Here is a 20,694-nt window from a genome sequence, read left to right on the forward strand (position 1 = left end):
CACCAGCAGTGACCGCGACGCTGGGGGAAAGGCGGCAGGAAGACGCAGCTGAGAGAAAAGGGTGAGGAGGCTCGGGAGGGACGCGGGAGAGGGCCGGGAGCCGATCGCTTAGAGAGAGGGCCGGCAAGGGCATCTGAGGCGCGGCAGGGGTGGCTGCCGCGGGGTCGGAGCGTGAGCCACCGCTGCCGCCCCTGGGGACCCCGGAACGCCAGCTGGCTCGGAGCACAGATCCCCTTCATCCCGCAAGTGTGGCGCCGGTCCCTCGGAGCCGGCCACCCCCTCCTCCTTCCTCGGGCTGCCCTGGCTCGGTCCCGCCCTCGGCGCTCAGGAGCGAGCGCCACAGCGGTCGCCGCCCTCACAGCCCGGCCGCGGCTTTGCCAGCTCGCCTGGGCACGCTGCGGGAGCGGCGCGCGTCGCCGGCCCCGGTTCTTCGATTCCACTACGCGGCCAGCCCACTCCGCTCGCGAGCAGCTGCGCTCCACGTCACAGGAACTGGAGTAGGACCCTGACAAGACCGGCGCGTAGGGCTGGAGACGGAGCCCCGAGGCTTTGCCCGGTGCCCCACGCTCTACCAGTCGCTCGTCGTGTGCCCAGGCCGGGCCCCCGACGGCTGCGCGTTGAGATGACTTTCCGCGATCTCCTGAGCTTCAGTTTCGAGGGACCCGGCTCGGACAGCAGCGCCAGTGGGGGTGGTAGAGGGGGAGGCGCGGGCGGTTCTGCCGCCTCTGAGGGCCAGGCGGTGGACGGCGTGCCTGCGGCCGCGGGCTGCGGCGGCGGCGGCGGCGGCGTGGTGGGCGCCGGCAGCAGCGAGGACAACCGGAGCTCCTCTGGAGAGCCGGGGAGCCCAGGCGCCGGCGGCGAGGTGAATGGCACAGCGGCCGTCGAGGGGCTGGTGGTGAGTGCTCAGGGAGTGGGCGTGGGCGTCTTCCTGGCAGCCTTCATCCTCACAGCTGTGGCGGGCAACGTGCTGGTCATCCTCGCGGTGGCCTGCAACCGCCACCTGCAAACGGTCACAAACTATTTCATTGTGAACTTGGCTGTGGCCGACCTGCTGCTGAGCGCCACAGTGCTCCCGTTCTCGGCCACCATGGAGGTTCTGGGCTTCTGGGCCTTTGGCCGGGCCTTCTGCGACGTCTGGGCCGCCGTGGACGTGCTGTGCTGCACGGCCTCCATCCTCAGCCTCTGCACCATCTCTGTGGACCGGTACGTGGGTGTACGCCATTCGCTGAAGTACCCCTCCATCATGACTGAGCGCAAGGCAGCAGCCATCCTGGCGCTGCTCTGGGCCGTAGCTCTCGTCGTGTCCGTGGGGCCACTGCTGGGATGGAAGGAGCCGGTGCCCCCTGATGAGAGCTTCTGCGGCATCACTGAGGAGGCAGGCTATGCTGTCTTCTCCTCATTGTGCTCTTTCTACCTGCCTATGGCAGTCATCGTGGTCATGTACTGCCGCGTCTACGTGGTAGCGCGAAGCACCACGCGCAGCTTGGAGGCGGGCGTCAAACGCGAGCGCGGCAAGGCCTCCGAGGTGGTGCTGCGCATCCACTGTCGCGGGGCCAGCGCTGGCTCAGCTGAGACCCACTGGGGGATGCGCAGCACCAAGGGTCGCACGTTGCGCAGCTCCCTGTCGGTCCGTCTGCTCAAGTTCTCTCGCGAGAAGAAGGCGGCCAAGACGCTGGCCATTGTCGTGGGCGTCTTCGTGCTCTGCTGGTTCCCCTTTTTCTTCGTCCTGCCGCTGGGTGAGTGACCCCTCTCCCACCAACCTCTAACCTCCCTCCCTGAGCCTGTGGCCGTCCCTTCCTGGCACCCAGACTTGGATGGCTCTCCAAGTGGAGAGTGACTGTCCACCTGAACGTGGAAGGTTTACTTAGCAACCTGCCTGGTCTCTTAGGTGCTTCTGCTGCTTTGTGGGAGAATAACAGGCTCTTCCTGCTTGCAGGATTTGTTATGAACTCACTTTTCTGACCGCCTTCTTCACTGCTAGTAGAAGCCCTGGGCTTGTTTTAAGTTCCCTACTGTTCTAAATATAAAAGATCAATGGAAATCTGTGTAGGTGACTTCCCATAGTAACTGGGGAACAGTGTATCTGCTTGTTTATATATCCCCCTCTCTGCACCCCCAGCTTTAAATGCCAACACCCAGTAGTGGCACCCAGGGTGGGTTGGCCTGCATTCATTCATGGGCAGCAATCCCTGGCCAGTCTACAATGAACATCAGCAGACACCCAAAGCCACCTGCTTTCTCTCAGTTGGGAAGCTGGCCCCCTCTGAGAGGCCTTCCCCAGCTGGTATTTGTGAATACCCTGGGCTCTCACTTCTGAAATAGGCATGAGAAGGAAAAGTAAAGGACATATTATCATATGGAAAGTTAATATTGTTCATTGTAGTTTCTCAAATTTACCAAGTCCTTCAGCACTTCCAGAGAACTTTGCTATTTCTTCCACAGGCTCTCTTGTTGTCCTGGGAGGTGGGCAGCTGTTCTCAGGAACTTCCTCCCATACCTTGAGGCCCCTTCTGGAAGCCCTGGGGCTTCCAATACAGGGAGGGGAAGGGGAACAGCATCTCTGGGGACACATTCATTACTCCCATGGTTGGAACTTCAGCCAGCCCAAGCCAGAACCTCCCCTTTCTCAGGCCTTGCTCCTTCCGCGCTCTGCAGCTGAGTCAGGAAAGGAACAGTAGCCCCCTCCTGCTCCCTTGCAGGTCCTCTCCTCACATCAGCTAGAGTGATCGTTATGCATTATAAATTAGAGTGTCATTCTCTACTAAAATCCCTCAATGCTTTTCTACTGTCCTGGAAACAAAATCCAAACTGTCCATCATAGCCTATGATAGAGTGACCTTCAACTTTATTACTGTCCAGACCAAAATGAGCTATAAAATGTATATTTACACTGAGATCACAGGCACATACCAGGACTATGGTGGGTAAACCCAGACATATGGTCCCTCTTCTGCAAGGAAGGATCTGAGTGATGAGTTACCTCCCCCCTGACCCCATGGCTTTGTTGCCCTGAACTTTGCTCACTGTGCACTCAGGCCCTTCTGGCCCTCTTCTGGGTCCTTGATCATGCCAAGCTCATACCTTACACTTGTTCTTTTTTTTTTGTCTGGCTTGCTTTCTCCAAATCCTTCTGGCTATCTCCCCATCTTTTAGGTCTCAGAATAAATGTTCCTACTTCATTAAGGCCTTTCTTCTTTTTTCTCAATTTTGCTGTGTCTTTCTCTGTATATTCTCCCTTGGGCACGAGTTTCTTTTCTTTTATTAGCTCCTTAGCTGTAATCACATTTCTGTGTTACTTGACTTGGGGTATGATTGCCCCCTGCCACCACTGACCCAGAAGCTCTGTGAGGACAGACTATGTCAGTTATGTAATCACCAGTGCCCAGTACAGTACCTGGCATATGGGGAACAATGGAGGAGAATAGAATGATCCACAGGCTCTGGTGCCAGAGCCTGGTCTCAAAACCCAGCTCTTCTTATGGGCTGTGTAACTGCTAGCAAATCCCTGAACCTCTCTGCCTCTGTTTTCTCATCTATAAACTAGGGATGGCAATGATGGTAATAATACCCACTTGTACTACTATGGTGATACTTGAGTGAGATATTATGTGTGAATTTAACAGACACATGGTGAGTACAGAGTGAGCTGTTGCTTTTGTAGTAGAGGCTCAGTAAATACAAGATAAGGAATGACTAAATCACCAGCTTGAAAATCGTCTTGCCAGAGGCTGCTGTCAGGGAAGAGAGAGGGATGGATGGAGCAGGAGGTGGCAAATAGGCAAGAGAAAGTTGGTGTGGCCCCCCTCTTAGAAACCCACATATCCAGGATTTAGAATCCTCCCAAGCCTACTGCCCAGGTTTCTTTCCTACCAACCAAACCACAGCTGTGACCTGTTCCAGGTGCCCTCAGCCTCCTCCCTACCCCTTCGTTCATACTGGCCCCCTGTCAGGAATGATCAGGGTGCATATAGAATGCCACCTCCCTTTATGTTCCTTTAACTTCTTTTAAAAATTTTAGTTACAGAATAATGCACAGATAAGGAGAAAATAATATAAGTGCCCATGTATCTGTCATCAGCCATATTGAACAGATGATAACATTTCACGTTTGCCTCAGATCACTTCCTCTCTCTTTTCAAAGAAATAGAACAGCCACAACTAAGTTCCCTCCTCCTGTCCCTTCCTCTCTCCCCAGAGGTAAATCTAGTGTTTATCACTCCCACACACATGTTTTTACTCTTACCACAAACACCTGAATCCATAATAATAAACAGTATTGTCCTGTGTGTCCTGCGGACTTATATAAGTTGTACCAGCTATGCACATTCATCTTCAGTTTGCCTTTTTTACCCAATGTTTTGTCATTGAGATTTATCCATTCTGGTTATTTTAGCAACAATATAATATTCTGTTTGAGTGTATTCCATGGTGTGTTGACAGAGTCTCCTGCTGAGTGTTCAGTTTTTCTAATTTTCCACTGTTACAATCAACACTGCAAAAGGCTACTATTTTTTGAGGTTGAGATCACGTCTGCCTCCTCTAGGAAGTCATCCCTAAATCTCCGTGGCCTCTTCCCTTGTTGGCATGCACTGCTCTTCCTCAGTCCCTCATCTCGGCTGCTCCTCACAGCTGGAATGGCAACCCAGGGGCTATCCTTGCCTCTCCCTTCCTGCTAGTCTGCACTGGGCACCTCACCAAGTTTTGGAACACAGCCCAGGGCCACTGATGGAGCCAAACTGAGTGGAATCTGGCAATAATGAGCAAGCAGGACTGAGGCCAAGCAAGGATACAGAATATTCTGATCTGCCATGATGTGGCTCGGAGGGCAGGACAACAGAAAGAACAGGAGGACAGAGCCTGCAGTACAAGCAGGAGTCATCTGAGGGCTGTGCAGGAAGGACAGGGCAAGCCTCCCCCTCCAAGAGCTCTGAGGCAGGCCTGGAAGAAGGGAGGCACTTTTGGAGGAACAGGGAACATTCTGAGCAACAGTTTTTGGGGTGAATGTGGAATCCAGGGATCTGCCACATTTTGGTATGAAGTGGCAGTATGTGCTTGGGGAAGAAGGTGCTGGGAACTTAGATAAGGGGACCAAGGATGGATGTGTTTGCAAAAGGGGGGTGTGAGGGTACAGTCTCCAAGGAAGAGGATGGAGGAACAAAGAGATGAGAGGGGCTGGGGAAGGAGCCTTAGGGAGCACCAACTTTGAAAGAACCAGAGGAGGCAGAAAAGGGGGCAGCCAAGAGAAGTGGTACCTCCCTCCTTACTGGCTATAAGGTGTGAGGAGCAGCAAAGATGGGAGGATTGAAAAAGAGTACTGTATGCCAGCAAGGGCCACAGGCCAGGAAATGAAGGCACCCAGTAGGGCGACAACCTGGGAGTTGTCGAGCAGACCCAGGGTGTTCTTTACCCACATCACCACACACAAAGCCAAGTGGAAGCAGGAGCCTCAGGCACAATAGTGACATGGCCAGGGAGCAGCCCCAGAGGGTATCAAAAGCCTTAGGAAGTGGGCCCAGGGTTCCATGGGGAAGTTGGCACAGAGGCCGTCTATCACCTAAAATGTTTTAGTCAAGCTAGAGCTGCAGCAGAGAGACATACAGCCAAGGTATGCTAAGCTGTGGGGCCACTGGGACCTAAGTGGCCGGGCAGGAAAGACTGGGACAGAGACACAGGGCTAAAGTCCTGAGGGGCTCAGAGAGGGACTCGGGGCCATTCCCCCCACCTCCATTGCCCTGTCTGTGACTTTATCTGAACAGTGACTACGTTGGTGAATATATATGTAAAGTCATCAGTCTGTATTCATAAAATGTACCCACTTTATAAATTTGACTGTCAGTATCTTATGCCTTAATGAGAGAGAAAGTGAGAGGAAGAGAGGTGGGAAGAGGCAGGAGGAGGCTGTGAGTTATCTGAGGAATTGGTGTCCAGGCTGGAAAGCACACTTTAGCAGCCAGGCATGGAGGGTAGAATCAGTGTTTGCATCTCAAGAGTTTGGCCAAGTGCGGAGGGACCCATCTCCACAGGCTCCCTGAGGTGATACAAGGTCCACAGACGCACAGAGAGAGGCAGGGGGTGTACTGTGGCAAGTGTTCAGGAATAACATTACTGTGCCCTGGCCCAAAAGCCTGAGGAAGAAACTGACATTACATCTCTATCTGTGCCCTTATGGCATCTGGCACATAGCAGGTCCTCACTCAGTGAGTGTAGAAGGAAGAAGTGGCAGAACCCAGGGTCTCTTCACTTCCTTCCATGCCAAGGATCTGGGTGACAAAGCATAGCCCTGTATCTTTATTATTATTATTATCATTATTACTGTGGCAAGAACACTTAACATGAGAGCTACCCTTTCAACATTTCTAAACATGAACATTGTTAACCCTAGGCGCAAGTTTGTGCAGCAGATCTATAGAATTCTTTCGTCTTGCTTAACTAAAACTTTATGCCTATGGATTGGCAATTCCCCTTCTCCCCCTCCCTCCAGCCCTCGGCTCCCACCATTCCTGTCTTTGATTCTTTGAATTTTAACTGTTTTAGATACTTCATAGAAGTGGAATCATACAGTCCTTTTGTGACTGGCTTATTTCACTTAGTATAACAGCCTCTATATAAAGTAGACCCCCCTCTTACTAGCAATGTATTGGGGGTGACCCCCCTATTTATGTGGCCCCCAAAATTTTAAATATAACAGCTAACATTTATTGTGTGATTTTTATGAACAAGTAATGAGCTAGGGGGTTTATTTTCCATTTTAAAAAATCATGGATAGTTTCAAATATATGAGTAGACAGTGTGATGGCCCTAGTACCTATGACCCAGCTTCAACAAGTATCAACCCAACCAACTGATCTTGGTTCATTCCAACCCCCACCCGCTTTCCACCATTGCTTATTATTTTGAAGAAAATCCAAGATACCATATCAGTTTATCTGTAAATTCTTCAATATTTTTAGAAGAACTTTAAAAAAAAACTACAGTCCATTATAATACATAAAAATACTTGTTTAATGGATACCAAATGTCTTTGTGTTCATATGTAGCTGATTACCTCATAAATTTTTAGTTTGTTTGAATTAGGGTCTCAAAAAAAAGTACATCTATTACATGCAGTTGATTTACCTCCACCATTTCTTTAATTGATAAGATTACCTTTTCCCCACCTTTCCCCTTTTATCTTATTTGGTGAAGAAATCAGATAGTTCATCCCAAAGGAGTTGCCCACAGTTTGAAGTTTACATCCCTGTGTGCTCAGATGCTCAGTCATGTCCAACTCTTTGCAATGGCTCCCTTGTCCATGAAATTTTCCAGGCAAGAATACTGGAGTGGGTAGCCATTCCCTTCTCCAGGGGATCTTCCCAACCCAGGAATCAAACTCAGGTCTCTTGCATTGCAGGCAGATTCTTTACTGTCTGAGCCACTGGGGGAGCCCTGCATCCCTATAGTGCCATTTAATGTGTCCTACTGTTCCCGGTACATCATATAAATTGGCTTAAGCAGATTCAAACTCAGTGTCTGGGACAAAAATTCTTCTTTCATAATGTTAAGATTGACCAGGGGTTCAGATGCAGTCATCTTGATTCATTTATTATAAAATGTCCCATCAACCTTTTACCTGCTAGTTTTAGCAGCCATTGACCATGGCCGGGAGCCATTGTATCACTGGGGTTTAAAGTGGTGATATCCAAATTCTGTCGTTCCTTCTGCATTTGTAGACTTAAATTCTAAAAAGAATTCACCACTAGATGTTTGGTCACTTGAAATAGAGTCTATACAAGAAAAGTAGGAGAGCTGCTCAATGCTCTCCATTATCAAAAAAAGTCAATTTCCTATCCATGTTTCCAAAAGGGACCAACAGATATTTTAGTACCATGATAAAGTGACTTTTTAATCTGTCACACATTATATATGTCACTGTTTGAGGGCTAGCCAATAGGTGCCCTTTCAGGTTGACTCATGAGACCTATGGCATAACCCAGAGAGTCCTGAATTTTCTGGTCTGATGAGATGTTTCAGGCTCAGCTTGTACTTTTTTTGACCTGTCCCATTTCTCTAAAGAGGCCTGGTCTCTTTTAGTGAAAAATTATCATTTAAAGACCACAGTCTGAGCTCTCAGATGTTCATTGATATTAAGTTGGCCACTGACTCAGTGGACAGAGCTAGGAGATTTTTTTTTTTTTTTTTTTTTTTGGGAAAAGAAAAATATACCACTGATGGAGGGTAGGCTCCTGTTCTTGGGTGAATACATACCCTTCCTCCACTTAGGGTCCTGTACTCTGCCCAACTCCTGTTGATATGTTTGTCCCAAACATCTGATGAGCTGTTAATCACTCCACCTCATTCTTTAAAACTAGGATACGGGGGTCATGTACTTTCTCCCCCATGCTCATCTCCACCCTGGTTATCTTTGTGACTCCACTGTACTGAAGCTGACCCATGTTGACACCCTGTGACTCTCCCTCCACTCTTTCTCCCAGGGTCATGCCCTGGCCTATGTGCCACCTTGATCTATGAGCCCCTAAATCCTCAGTAAATCTCCGCCACTTGAGTCCACCTGCTCATTCTGCTTACTGACTCCAGCCTTGACCAAGCCTTCACCTCCCTGCCTTTCCCCTTGTCTTCTTGTCAGTTAGGCCTCCGTTTCCAACTGGCACCATAATCCATCACTTCACCCTCTCTTGCCATCTTTAACTCCCTTGCCTCCACCTACTTCTGTGAGCCCCAGACCCTGAATCAAGTCATTCCTCCATGTGATACACAGAGGTGTGCTGGCAAGTGTTTAAGATTGGCTTTGAAGTGTGGGCTAATTTGTAACATCTGTCCATTTCCATGATGGAAATATTCCCACCATGGTCAATTTCAAACTACCAAAGAGACAGCCAGCTTGCAAAGTTCCTGAAAATTTATCAATCAGCTCTTATGAACCACAACAAACCAGTGTCTAATACTGGAAGAACACGTTAAAAGAACACGTTTAAAAAAAAAAAGAAAAGAAAAATCCCACTTTCCGTTGGTTAGGTCTCCTCCTCAGGGCAGTCCTCAGGATGTCCTTAAAGTCCTGCAGGTCCCTGTCAGCTCTGAATCTCTCTCAACCCTCTTTCCTTCCCAAGGGATTTCCCTCTGTAAGTTATTTCTCATCCCTCCTTAACTTCCACCTCTCCTCTGCCTGCTCATACAGCATGTATATGTATCCACAACTTCTTAAAAATGATTCACCCTCAACCTTGTGGCCCCTTCACCCTCACTCACTCCCACTTTCTCACTGTAACGTTTTCTCCTTTTCACCTTCTTGAAATTTTCACCTTCTTGAATATCCCATGCTACTTACTTCTTTAAAAAAAAAAATTCCGATATTAATCTTAATCCTAAATATCAGAGCTGAGTTTAGAACCCAAGTACTCTGGCCCTTAGAGTCCTTGTTACTTCCTCCGTAGGTCAGAGAACAGAGGCCAGGCTGAAGCTAGGGTTAAGGATCAGTTGGGATCTGCCATGTTTTAAGCTTTGACTCTCACCAAATGCTTCAGTGCCTACTTACCCCCCTCAGGTTCAGTTCCAGGCTCCCTTCTGCCCCAGATCCTGGCCATGAGGGCCGTGAGCATCACCACAGGACATGACCACTTCCTGTCTGTCTTGATCCTCCCAAACCCCCAGAGCCCTTGAGCCTACTCCTTGTGAGAAAACCTCTGAGTTCCTGAGCCTACTTCTGACCCCACTTGAACCCTGCTCCATCCTGGGCTATATGCCCACAAAAAGGTCTTCTTGAATACTAGAGGATTTCCCTGCCCTCCTTTGCAGATGATGACCCAGCAGAACATTGGCCTGAGCCCCTGAAAGCCAGCATTGGGACCTAATGGGCAATGCACCATCTACTCAGTGCTGGGACTCCTGGACAAAATGACCACTGTCTGGAAACCTTCTCTCCTCTGGCACAAGCACTGATCTGCTCCGACTTAGGAACCATTCGTCAGTATGACCCAAGAACTGAAAGGTTCATGCTCAGAATAGGATCATGTTCAGCTTAGCACAGGGCCATTTGGCAGGGACTTCGGCCTTGGGCATATGGAGCTTGGAGTGTGACTCCTCCAAGGCCACAGATCAGGAAATAAGTTAAAAAGTAACAAGAGTGAAATGGGAGGGGAGAGAGAGATGTTGGAGAAGTGAGAAGGGAAGGGAGAAGAACTGAAGGGAAATGGATGGGGCCCAGTGTAGGACACTGAATAGGTCTATGACTCATCTCCCTGCCTTGGGCACTACCAGGCATCCTCTGTGGATCCAAGAACTGGCCCTCCCTGTCAATCCCTACAGCTGCAGAAGGATATCCAAGGTTAGGCCAGCCCCACAGAGTTCAAGGATCCTGAGAAAGACACGGGACACAGAAGGACTTCTGATCTATTCTTTTCCTATCTCAAACCAGATACCCGCCAGTTACCTGTCAGCATGGAAAATTGTCAACACAGGGAATTCAAGAGATTTAGCTTGACACAGCTAGCCCCACAGTACCCTCAACTCCCTGTCTTCATTATCCATCTGAGATCTGGACCCTATTAAGGTTACCTCTTTCTGACAGCCTTCCATGGTTGTTTCTGCTTCAAAATGGCCTTATCTCTTACCATCTCTGTCTCCCCTTCTCTGTTCCAGCAGTCCTAACTTCTTGGTTGTCCTCCAACTTGTCAGGTGCCTTGCTGCCTCGGGGCCTTTGCACATCCCCTTTCCTCTGTCTGGAATTTTCTTTCCTCAGAAAGATGCATGACTCACTCCCTCAGAGAGTCTTCAGGTCTCAGCTCAAGTGTGCCTTATGAGAGAGGCTGACCCTTTAAAATATAGCAAAGAGGTCACTGCTTCCAGCCTCTCTTGGGGAAGGTGAAATTGAATTCTGAAGAGTAGAAGCATTGAGTGAGCAGCTGAAAGAACTGGAAGAATGAAAGGGAGTCTAGGACTGGGAATTCCTTTTCTCCTAGGCAGTGTGTGTGTGTCTGTGTGTGTATGCGCACGCATGCATGTGTGTACTCAGTCGTATCTTGTTCTTTGTGACCCCATGTACTGTAGCCTGCCAGGTTCCTCTGTCCACAGAGTTTTCCAGGCAAGAATACTGGAGTGGGATGCTATTTCCTACTCCAGGGGATATTTCTGAGCCAGGGATTGAACCCACACTACTTGCGTCTCCTGCATTGTTAGGTGGATTCTTTACCACTGCACCACCTGGCAAGTCCCTCCTGGGAAGCAGGAGAGACCTGAATATCTGAGAGAATGTGATATTTTAACCCTTATATTTCATTCTGGCTAGAGAAAATGGCTGCCTGGGATAGAAAAGTCACTCGCTGGGGAGGGAGTGGGAAAGGGGAAAGCCTGGGGTGTAGCCTGATAGTTCGTTGCTGACCGCAAGCTATGAACAAGTCTGGTGGCAGAGAATTCTGACATTCTTCCAAGAACAAGTTCACTTCTGGTGATGCCAGAAGAATGCTGTTAATCACACATTCCCCTCTTGCCTTCAGCACTGTCACTCCTCAGCAAGGCTTGGCCAGATTGGCCAGCTCTAGCATCTCCTGGGCCTGGACGTTTCTCTTACTTAAGAGAGGGGATTGACCTGTGATAAGGCTGCAGACTTTCCCACAAAGCTCACAGGCTGTCCTAGTTTCCCCAGTAATGTGCAGGCCAGGCTGGCCCAACCAAGTGTGCCAGAGAGTGGGGTAACCTGCCCTCATAGACAAGGCCCTGCCTCTTCTGATCAGTGGATGTTCAGCATCCTGGACATTAGGTTAGATTCCTGATAGAGGCACCCCAATGCAGAGAATAGAGGAAGGCAGGTGGGAGCAAGCTTGATGGACACATGCGAAAACAAGGTCAAGGAGCAGAGAGAAACAGCAAGGGCTGTGGTTGCAGTCATTTCCTACTACATCCTGACCACCTCTCCTCATAGGCCAATGTGTCCACTCCCATGCTCCAGCCTGCCTGTTGAGTGGAGAGAAATGAACATGAACATGCACATCTACGCCCTGCCTTTCCCAGCAGTGGGCAGAAGAGTTGAAACAGTGACCAAGAGCTAATCCCTGGATTATAGATTTGGGACCAATCAAGAGAACTTTGAAGACATATCCATGCAAAGAGTGTCTTGGGTCATGTCCCTGTACTCAGAGCCTGAGGCAGGGGTTCTTACGCAAGTGATGGACTGAGGGAAGCGCTCCTGTGGTATCTGGGAGGGAGGGAGGGAAGCAGAATAAGTCAGAAAAGACCTAACCCCCGGATGTGGTCTCAGAGTCTGGCCTCAGCCTGACCCCACCGGGAGCCCTGGAGCGAGAATGACAACAGAATTGCACCACCTGGAGACATGAAGGCTGGCCTTTTCCTTCCCACTCAGTCTGTCACTGGCTGTGGACCACCACCTTGGTGGGAAAGTATCATCTCCCAGTTGAAGCAGCTCACATTGGTCAAGAGTAATTCTCCAAAGAAGGGGCAATTATAAGCCATTAGCAGCCAACAGTCACAGCAGCTGGGGGCACCTGGGTGGGGCACTAACAACATCAACTTCAAACCTTTAAGGTGACTTGAGCAGAGACTTGAAGGACAGATGGCCAAGTGGCTTTCTGGGGCTCCTCCCAGGAGGCTGGGGTCTGTTTGACACTCCCTCCTGAGATGCAGCAAGCAGGCAACAGCCCAGACTTTCTGAATGTTCTGGATGGTTCTGGGTGCACAGGAGCTGAACTTGATGTGGTAGGCCCCACAGGCCACCCCAAAGGTCATAGGGAAGGCCAACACATGCCACTTATGTGGAGGCAGAATCAAGGTGCTCAAGGCACATACACTCCAGAAACCATGGTCACCTTGGCAGATCCTAGGAGTGGAATTAATCACAGAAATGCTCCTGGAGAGGCAGTTCTGTGCCTGAGTCTGAAGAACTGGAGGGACCCACTGTGGAGAAAAGAGGAAGGCCATTCTCCAGGCCAGGCCAGTTGTACGAAGACCAGAGGTAGGGATGGGCTTGCTGTTTGTGGAGTAGCTGCTGGAAGGTATTAAGTGATCCTTTGTGGATCCTGACCTCCAGGACCCCTGGAGGACCAGGGGAAGTTTTTTTCCTATCTTTACATGATGTCATGAGAAGACCAAGCACTTTGGGGCTAGATTGATTCAGGTTCAAATCCTGACCCTTCCACTTGTCCTCTGGAGGTAATTAGAATCTCTACAAAGTAGGATCCTAATGCCATGAGAATTAAGTGAGAAGTGCTGCATACAGGGCCCAGCATGCAGCCTGGTAGGTACTAAACACTCAGAAAGCAAGCATGAGCTCCCATTTCCTTCTTTGTCACTTTAGACGCTACCTGCACCTACCCACACGGCACTTACTCACTCACTTTACAACCCCTGCTCTGGATTAGGCACTTGTGTTAGAGGCTGGGATGAAAAGAATCCTACAGCTGCCATCAAGAAACCTAGAGTCTGGGAGAATAGATAGAACAGTAACTAATTTTATTTGTTAAAATGCAGGCATGCATAAAGGGGCACCTAACTCAGGTTTGTTCAGGGAGGACAACTGACCTGGGCTGGAGGGATGGGTGGGAGGAAGCAGAAAGCACCTTGGGAGAAGTCTGGGTCATGCAGAAATGCAGGAGTCCAGTCCCTGTGGGAAGACATGCTTGTGGCTTTGTGCGGCCAATTTGGGAAGGAGGTAAGATGAATTCAGCATGGGAGTCTAAAAATACTTGAATGAGACACAAGAAATTTTGGGTTTATTCCTCAAAGCCATAGGAAGCCGCTAACGGTTTTCAGAAGGGAGAGGAGAGAAACACTTTTCTCTTTTACAATAAGTCTCCAGTAGCCATGTGCAGAGTAGAGAAGACAAGCCAAGTAAATACTGTCACAGCCAAGTAAATACAATGAGATGCCAGAGTAAGCAAAGGCTTCAGGAATGAGGTAAAGGGAGGGACCCCACTAGAGAGAAAAATGAATGACCCAGACATGGTGACATAAAAGGTAGAAAAGAGAGAATCATTCAGTAAACTCAGAAAGTGTTGAGCACCTATGGTGTGTTCAGCATACTCATGAGGTCTTCTGGGCAATGGGAATGCATTGCCATTCAAAACAGACACTAGTCCTGCCCCCCAGACTCCTACTGCAGGGAGAAAGATGATAGACACAATGAAGAATAACTCAAATAGTACAAGAGAAGGTGATAAGGGTCACAGATATAGTTGAGGGAAATGAGTATGGGGTGGGGGACACTGCCATTTTTTATTAAAGTTGATTTATAATATCATGTTATTTTTAGGTGTACAGCAGAGATTTTTGTCAGATAATTTTCCTTTCTAGATTATTACGATATACTGAATATAGTCCACTGTGCTATACAGTAAATTGCTTATCTATTTTATGTGTAGTAGTTTGTGTCTGTTAATCTCACACTCCTAATTTGTCCCTCTCTCCTTCTCCCCTTTGGTAACTATAAGTTTGCTTTTCTATGTCTGTGAATCTGTTTCTGTTTTATACATAGATTCATTCATATCATTTTTTAGATTCCACATGTAAGTCATATCGTATGATATTTGTCTTTCTCTTCCTGAAACTTCACTTAATATGATAATCTCTAGGTCCATCCATGTTGCTGCAAGTGGCAGTGTTTCATTCTTTTTATGGCTGTGTAATATTCCATTTTTTATACATACCATATTTTCTTAAACCAGTCATCTGTTGATGGACCCTTGGGTTGTTTCCAGGCACACTCCAATTTTAAATGGGAGGTTAGACAGACCTCGCTGCAAAGATGAAGGCAGGAGCCATGTGAATTTCTGGGGGCAAAGATTCTGGGGGACAGCAAATTCAAAGGCCTAAGGTGGGAGTGTGTCTTCCAAGAAGCAAAAGGAGGGCAGTGAGGCTGAAAGAGGGAGTAGGGAAGGATGTCAGGGGGGTTGGGGGACCACATGTTGAGCTAGGTAGTCATAGATTTTTATGTGAGGAAGAATGGAAGCCCTTAGAGGGTTTTGAGCCTAAGGAGTGACATATCTGTTTATAAAGGATTGTTCCAGCTGCCAGGTTGAGGATAGATTTCAGGCTGCAACAGTACAAACAAGAGACAATGGGGAGGCTGCTGAATTATTCAAGGAGTGAGATGATGGTGTCTCAGACAGGGTAGGAGGGCACAGGGTGGAACGTAGTGGTTGAGTTTCAACCTCATCTCCTTCCGTTCTGCCCTCAGTCACTCCATTATCCACACTAGCCTTGTCACTGTTTTGCACGCATGCCAGGGCCACCTCAGTGCCTTTGCACTTGCTGTCTCCTCTGTCTGGAATGCTTTCCCTGAGATGTCTACATGGCTTATTCATCTCTTACTCAAATGTCACATCCTTAGTAGGCCTTCTCTGGCCACTTTATCCAAAATTTATACTGCCACCCCCAGCCACATGCACACACACACACATAAACACACACTAGCTATCTTCACTGCTTTGTTTTTTCTTAGTAACATGTCTTATTATCTGATATGCTTGTATTTTCCTTGTTTATCGTATGTATTGCTGGTCTTGCCCTATGAAATGTAAGCTTCATGAGGGCCAGATAAGTGTGAGATGCCAGTAGGCATCCAACAGAGATGTCTGGGAGGTAATTGGACCCATGAGTCTAGAATTTGGGAAAATAGACTGAGCTGAAGATAGAACTGTAGGAGTTGGCCAAAAGTCAGTGAGCCTGGTTGAAACTGCAATGAAAATGCAAAAAGAAAAGATTACAAGACTCTCCTTGCAAGGGCACTCCTACACAAAGCAGTGGGGACATGAAAAAAAAGCGGGGCAAAGGCAATTGACATGGAATAGAAAATCCAAGAGAACAGTGCCCTAGAAGCCCTCGGTGAGATGAGAAGTGTCCAGGATGGATGAGAGCAATATCTGCAGGTAGTGGTCCAGGGTGGAGTGGGTCAGTAGGGCAAAGCAGTGGAGTGGAAAGCAGGTGGGGGAGAGGAGATGGGCTGTGTGGATAGAAAGGGTGGAGAGAATTAAGTAACAGCCAGAGAATCAGCAAAGAGGGTGCAGCTGTGATAGAGGCAAGCTCACAAGTGATTGATGGGTCAAGAGCTCCACAATGCAAGTAAAGATGTGAACCTTGAGTGGGAAGAGAGACTCCTTTCTTAACAATAAGGAAGAGAGGCGAAGACGGTTTGAGTGAGTGTCCAACTTCTTTGCCTTGTTCTCTTGTTATTTTCAAAGTTTAAACTTTTTATTTTGTATTGGGAGATATACAATTAACAATGTTGTCATAGTTTCAGATGAACAGTGAAGGGACTCAGCCATACATACACATGTATTTCTTTGTCTTGTTTTCTCTGCAAAACAGGAAGTAAGATCAGCTGCTCTGGAGAAGGTGAAGCAGCAGAAGACTGCTTGGCCTGTAGAGAGGGGTAAAAGCTCAAAGGTGGAGGAATCATAGGAGACTGGGTTGAGGATGGGCAGCAAGATTGCTGGAAGCCAGGACGCAGAGCTGAGGTCGAAGACCCTAAGCATGTTCAGAGAGTGGGTGGATCTCTCCAGAGTTAGGATCTGACTGAATAAATACAACCCAATCCAGAAGGACATGGGCGTGGAAGGCCTGAGGAAACAACAGCTGGGGTGCATGAGAACAGAAGTCTCAGTTAAGCACAGATATTAGGAGAAATCCAAGGGGCTGGCAGGTCAAAGTACAGATAACAAAGTGGGAGAGAGAGGATAGAAAGCTGCAGTCAGCAGTGGAATATAAGTTGAAGTGAAGAAATGAAATCCTCAGCCTTATGTCTTAAAAGGTATCTTCCCAGCTGCTGTGTGAAGAACAGGTACTATGGGGGACACGGGGCCAGGAGCAGGGAGCCCACTTGGAGGGAATTGTAAGTATATGATGATAGTACCAGGGTGATAACAGGGGATGGTGTACAGTGGGGGATTCAGGACCAACAGGAATTGGTGATGGATGGGATTCACAGGGTGATAGAAAGAGAGGAGTCAGAATGTGTGGAGTACCTGTGATGTGCCAAGCATGGTGTTGGGAGCTCACCATTTAAGAATCAAATAGATGGGAAACCAGTAGTTACCTATAGTGTTCTTGGCACTTAGAAGTGAATAGATATGCTAGGGGACGAGGGAATACAACTAACTCTGCTGGGTTGGGAGGGGGTGGTAGGAGGAAGGCTTCCAGGAGGAGATGCCACTGGAGCCAGCACTACCAGGTGGAGGAAAGAGGAAGTGCATTCCAGGATGATTGTGCAAAAGTGCAGAGTTTAGGGGATTGGGATGGGGAATACATGTAAATCCATGGCTGATCCATGTCAATGTGTCGCAAAAACCACTACAATATTGTAAAGTAATTAGCCTCCAACTAATAAAAATAAATGGAAAAAAAAATAGGGAGTCCACTGTGGCCAGAGGGCAGCAAGCAGTCAGTGTGGTTACTTAGCTGATGCACAGGAAGGTGGAAGAGAAATAGGAATCACAAGAGAAAGAACAAGGGAGTTGTGCTAGGTGCCTGGATGGCAGGATGCTGAGGGAGGGAGTCCCATAAGCACCTGTTTCCAGTGACAACTGCCAAGATGAGTTAGCACAGCTGGGTTATATGCCTGCAAGAAAGGCCATGGATAGTGTGGGGAGTAGGAGAGGGAATCAGCTCAGGGCAGAGAAGGGGGCTGCCAGGTACTGAGAGACAGAGGCCTTGTCTTAGAACCCCTGTGGTTCTAGAACCCACTGAGGCTTTCCTGTCACTGGGCTTCCAAGACTGGCAAAGGCTTGTGCTGGGCAGCTGGAGATGAATGAGAAGGCAAGAGAGGCAAAATAAATGGTCAGCCTAAGAAGTCATAACTTAGAGTGGCTGGAGGAGGAGAAAGTTGGGAGTGGCTGAGAAGGGGCTGGTCAACTAATGACCCCACACCCGGGCAGCCCTGTAAGGATAATGCAAGTGAGCACCCTTGGGAGTCTCAGTTACCTACCTTGTCCATGGCAAAAGGGAAGGAAGTGTCCACACGCCCCCCTGTCCCCTGACCCAGAAAACCTTCAAAGAGGCTGTGGGCAGATGAGAGAAGGTTGGGACAGGCAGGCAGCAAAGAGTAAGGCAGGGTGCAAGAAGGCATAGGGGGTGGACGGCAGCACTCTATGCAGAGGTAGGTGTGAAGCTCAGTACTGTCATATGTGAAGGGAACAGAGTGAAATCTCTCGAGAGCTCCTGCCTGTGGAAGCTGGAGCCCAAGACATAGATGTCCGTATTTTACATGCAAGATGTCTGTGCACAGAGGGCAGACAGCCAATGAAACAAAATTGTGGAGGCTGCCATCAGTGCCCCACTCTGCCCTCCTGTAAATGGGTCACTTTCCACCCCAGCAGCTGCCTCCATCTCTTTGCCCTCGACTTTCTCTGACCAGCAAAATCCTCATTGTCCACCCACACAGAAGACAGGACTATGGAAAATTAACACCCTGAGGGAGCAGCCCAAACACTGACTGATGGGAATGGGAGTATAGATACCTCACCTCCCTCACCCCACTGGTGCGACAACTACAGTCCCCCAGAGCTCCCAGAGAGATTGCACCCCAGTGGCCCATAGCAGTGACTAACTTGTTAACTCTCCTTTCATTGGCTTCCTTCTCTTCCCTCTTTTTATCACACTTCACTACTGGTGTTTCATTTACCTTCCAAATAAACAAGTTGTATTTGAATCCTTGTCTCAGGTCTGTTTCTGGGAGGACCAAAGTAAGACAGAAACCTCAGCAAGACGTGGTAGGAAAAATGTGGGGCTGAAAGGCTGAGTTCGAATCCCAGCTCCTTTGTGTGTAAGGAATTCTGAGCTGGCAGCAAGCTTCCACATAGGTTGGTTGAGCACAAATTAGAATTCTAATTCTTAAAAACAAGGCCCAGGCCACACTACAGATATGCCATGTTCCCCACAAAATTCAAATCAAAACCACATTGATAACAAAGCCCCTTGGCTGGTTTTTGGCTTACTGCTGAAAGCATAGTCCCCTGATTTGTCATCCTGGGCTAAATATAAAAGAATTCTAGCCTGAGTCAGAAAGTTATTTTCAGCACTCGGTCTTACTTTGCAGCCATTGAAGGATGCTGTTCAGAAGGCTGTCTTTCTGGAGGCTGAGGTCAACCCTGGTGGCCCCTGGATTCCAGGGACAACTGCCCAATACTTCTCCCAAGGGACATTATCTCCTAAACACATTCTGACTGATGCCCAAGCCTCCCCCAAACCCACCAAATCTCAGCTTCTGTTTCTGGCCACTATCCAGAGCTGAGAACGAAGTCCCTTCAGGACTGAGGTCTCCTCTCTCAAAAAGCCACAGAAATAGGGGAAGGGGAAGTGAATAGACTCCAGTATTTAGTACAAACCTGCTAAGTCTTACACCCTGAAATTTATGATTCGTCAAAAAATCCCTTCCAGAGAAACATTGTTATGTATATTTCACAGAAAAGGAAAGTGAGACTTAGATGGCCAAATAACTTGCTGAAGGCTGCATGACCAGAGTTTGAAAATCCTGTGCCACGCAATACTACCTGACATTCCTCTTTCTCCACACTGTCTCTCAGCACCAGGAATCTCACCAAGTGGGAGGTGGGTGATATACAAGAGCCCACAGGTCAAAGTGGGACGCATGGTGCCTCTGCTCCCTCAGTACGGGACCTTGCTCTTATTTCTTTGAGGACAAGAAAAGAAAGCATGTATCATGACTTGTCAAGGACCACTATCCCTGCTCTGCTTACCCTGGCAAACACATGAGGCTTTTGCCTGGGATGAGACACTCTTGCCACCTATCCTTGATCCCTGCTGCTGTTGCTGCGGAGGATGGTGAGGGTGACAAAGTAGCCTGTGCTTCCTGGATGATGTCTTTGCACTTTGTTAGTTGCCCTTGGAGATATGACTCCTTACAGTCCATGGTGGGGAAGGCAGGGGAGAGGTTTGTGGGGAAGAGGGTCTTTCTGGCACAACTCAGACTCCAGTGCCCCCACTCCCTCCTGCCAGGCACTCTGCTCCCTTTTAAAGCCATCCCAGAAGCCTTCCCTGACCACTTCCCACTTCCACCGGGACAGCCCCATTATCCTGCATTCCAGCAGCCCATGGGCATTGCATTTGTTCAGTTGCTAAGTCGTTTATGACTCTCTGCAACCCCATGGACTGCAGCACACCAGATGTTTGCTCAAATTCATGTCCCTTGAGTGGCTGATGCTATCCAATCATCTCATCCTCTGCCACCTCCTTCTCCTTTTGCCTGCAGTCTTTCCCAGCATCAGGTCTTCTCCAATGATGTTCTTCGCATCAGGTGGCCAAAGCATTGGAGCTTCAGCTTCAGCATCAGTCCTTCCAATGAATATTCAGGACTGATTTTCTACAGGATTGACTGCTTTGATCTCCTTGCAGTCCAAGGGACTCTTAAGAGTCTTCTCCAACACCACAGTTGGAAAGCTTCTTTCAAAGCTTCTTTAGCACTCAGCATTCTTTATGGTCCAACTCTCACATCCATACATGACTACTGAAAAAAACCATAGCTTTGATGAGATGGACCTTTGTCAACAAAAGTGATGTCTCTGCTTTTTAATATGCTGTCTAGGTTTGTTATAGCTTTCCTTCCAAGGAGTGTCTTTTAATTTCATGGCTTCAATCACTGTCCACAGTGATTTGGGCATTGTGTTTATTGAGGCTTAATTCTAGGTTCTATCTTTTGCCTGCTCAAAAATATCCATATCTCCTAACTATCCAAAAATT

General features: G+C 48.5%; 1 protein-coding gene across 1 annotated transcript in view; it reads left to right on the forward strand.

The window, feature by feature from the left end:
* The first annotated feature begins 374 nt into the window (after window positions 1-374).
* ADRA1D (adrenoceptor alpha 1D) overlaps window positions 375-20,694 on the forward strand; it is a 31,258-nt gene continuing 10,938 nt past the window's right edge. Inside the window, exon 1 of the mRNA XM_043479720.1 lies at window positions 375-1,736. Coding sequence (XP_043335655.1) covers window positions 623-1,736 — 1,114 coding nt within the window. The 5' untranslated portion in view covers window positions 375-622. The remainder of the gene's footprint in view (window positions 1,737-20,694) is intronic.

The sequence above is a fragment of the Cervus canadensis genome, chromosome 10, assembly GCF_019320065.1.
Source record: "Cervus canadensis isolate Bull #8, Minnesota chromosome 10, ASM1932006v1, whole genome shotgun sequence".
Classification (NCBI taxonomy): domain Eukaryota; kingdom Metazoa; phylum Chordata; class Mammalia; order Artiodactyla; family Cervidae; genus Cervus; species Cervus canadensis.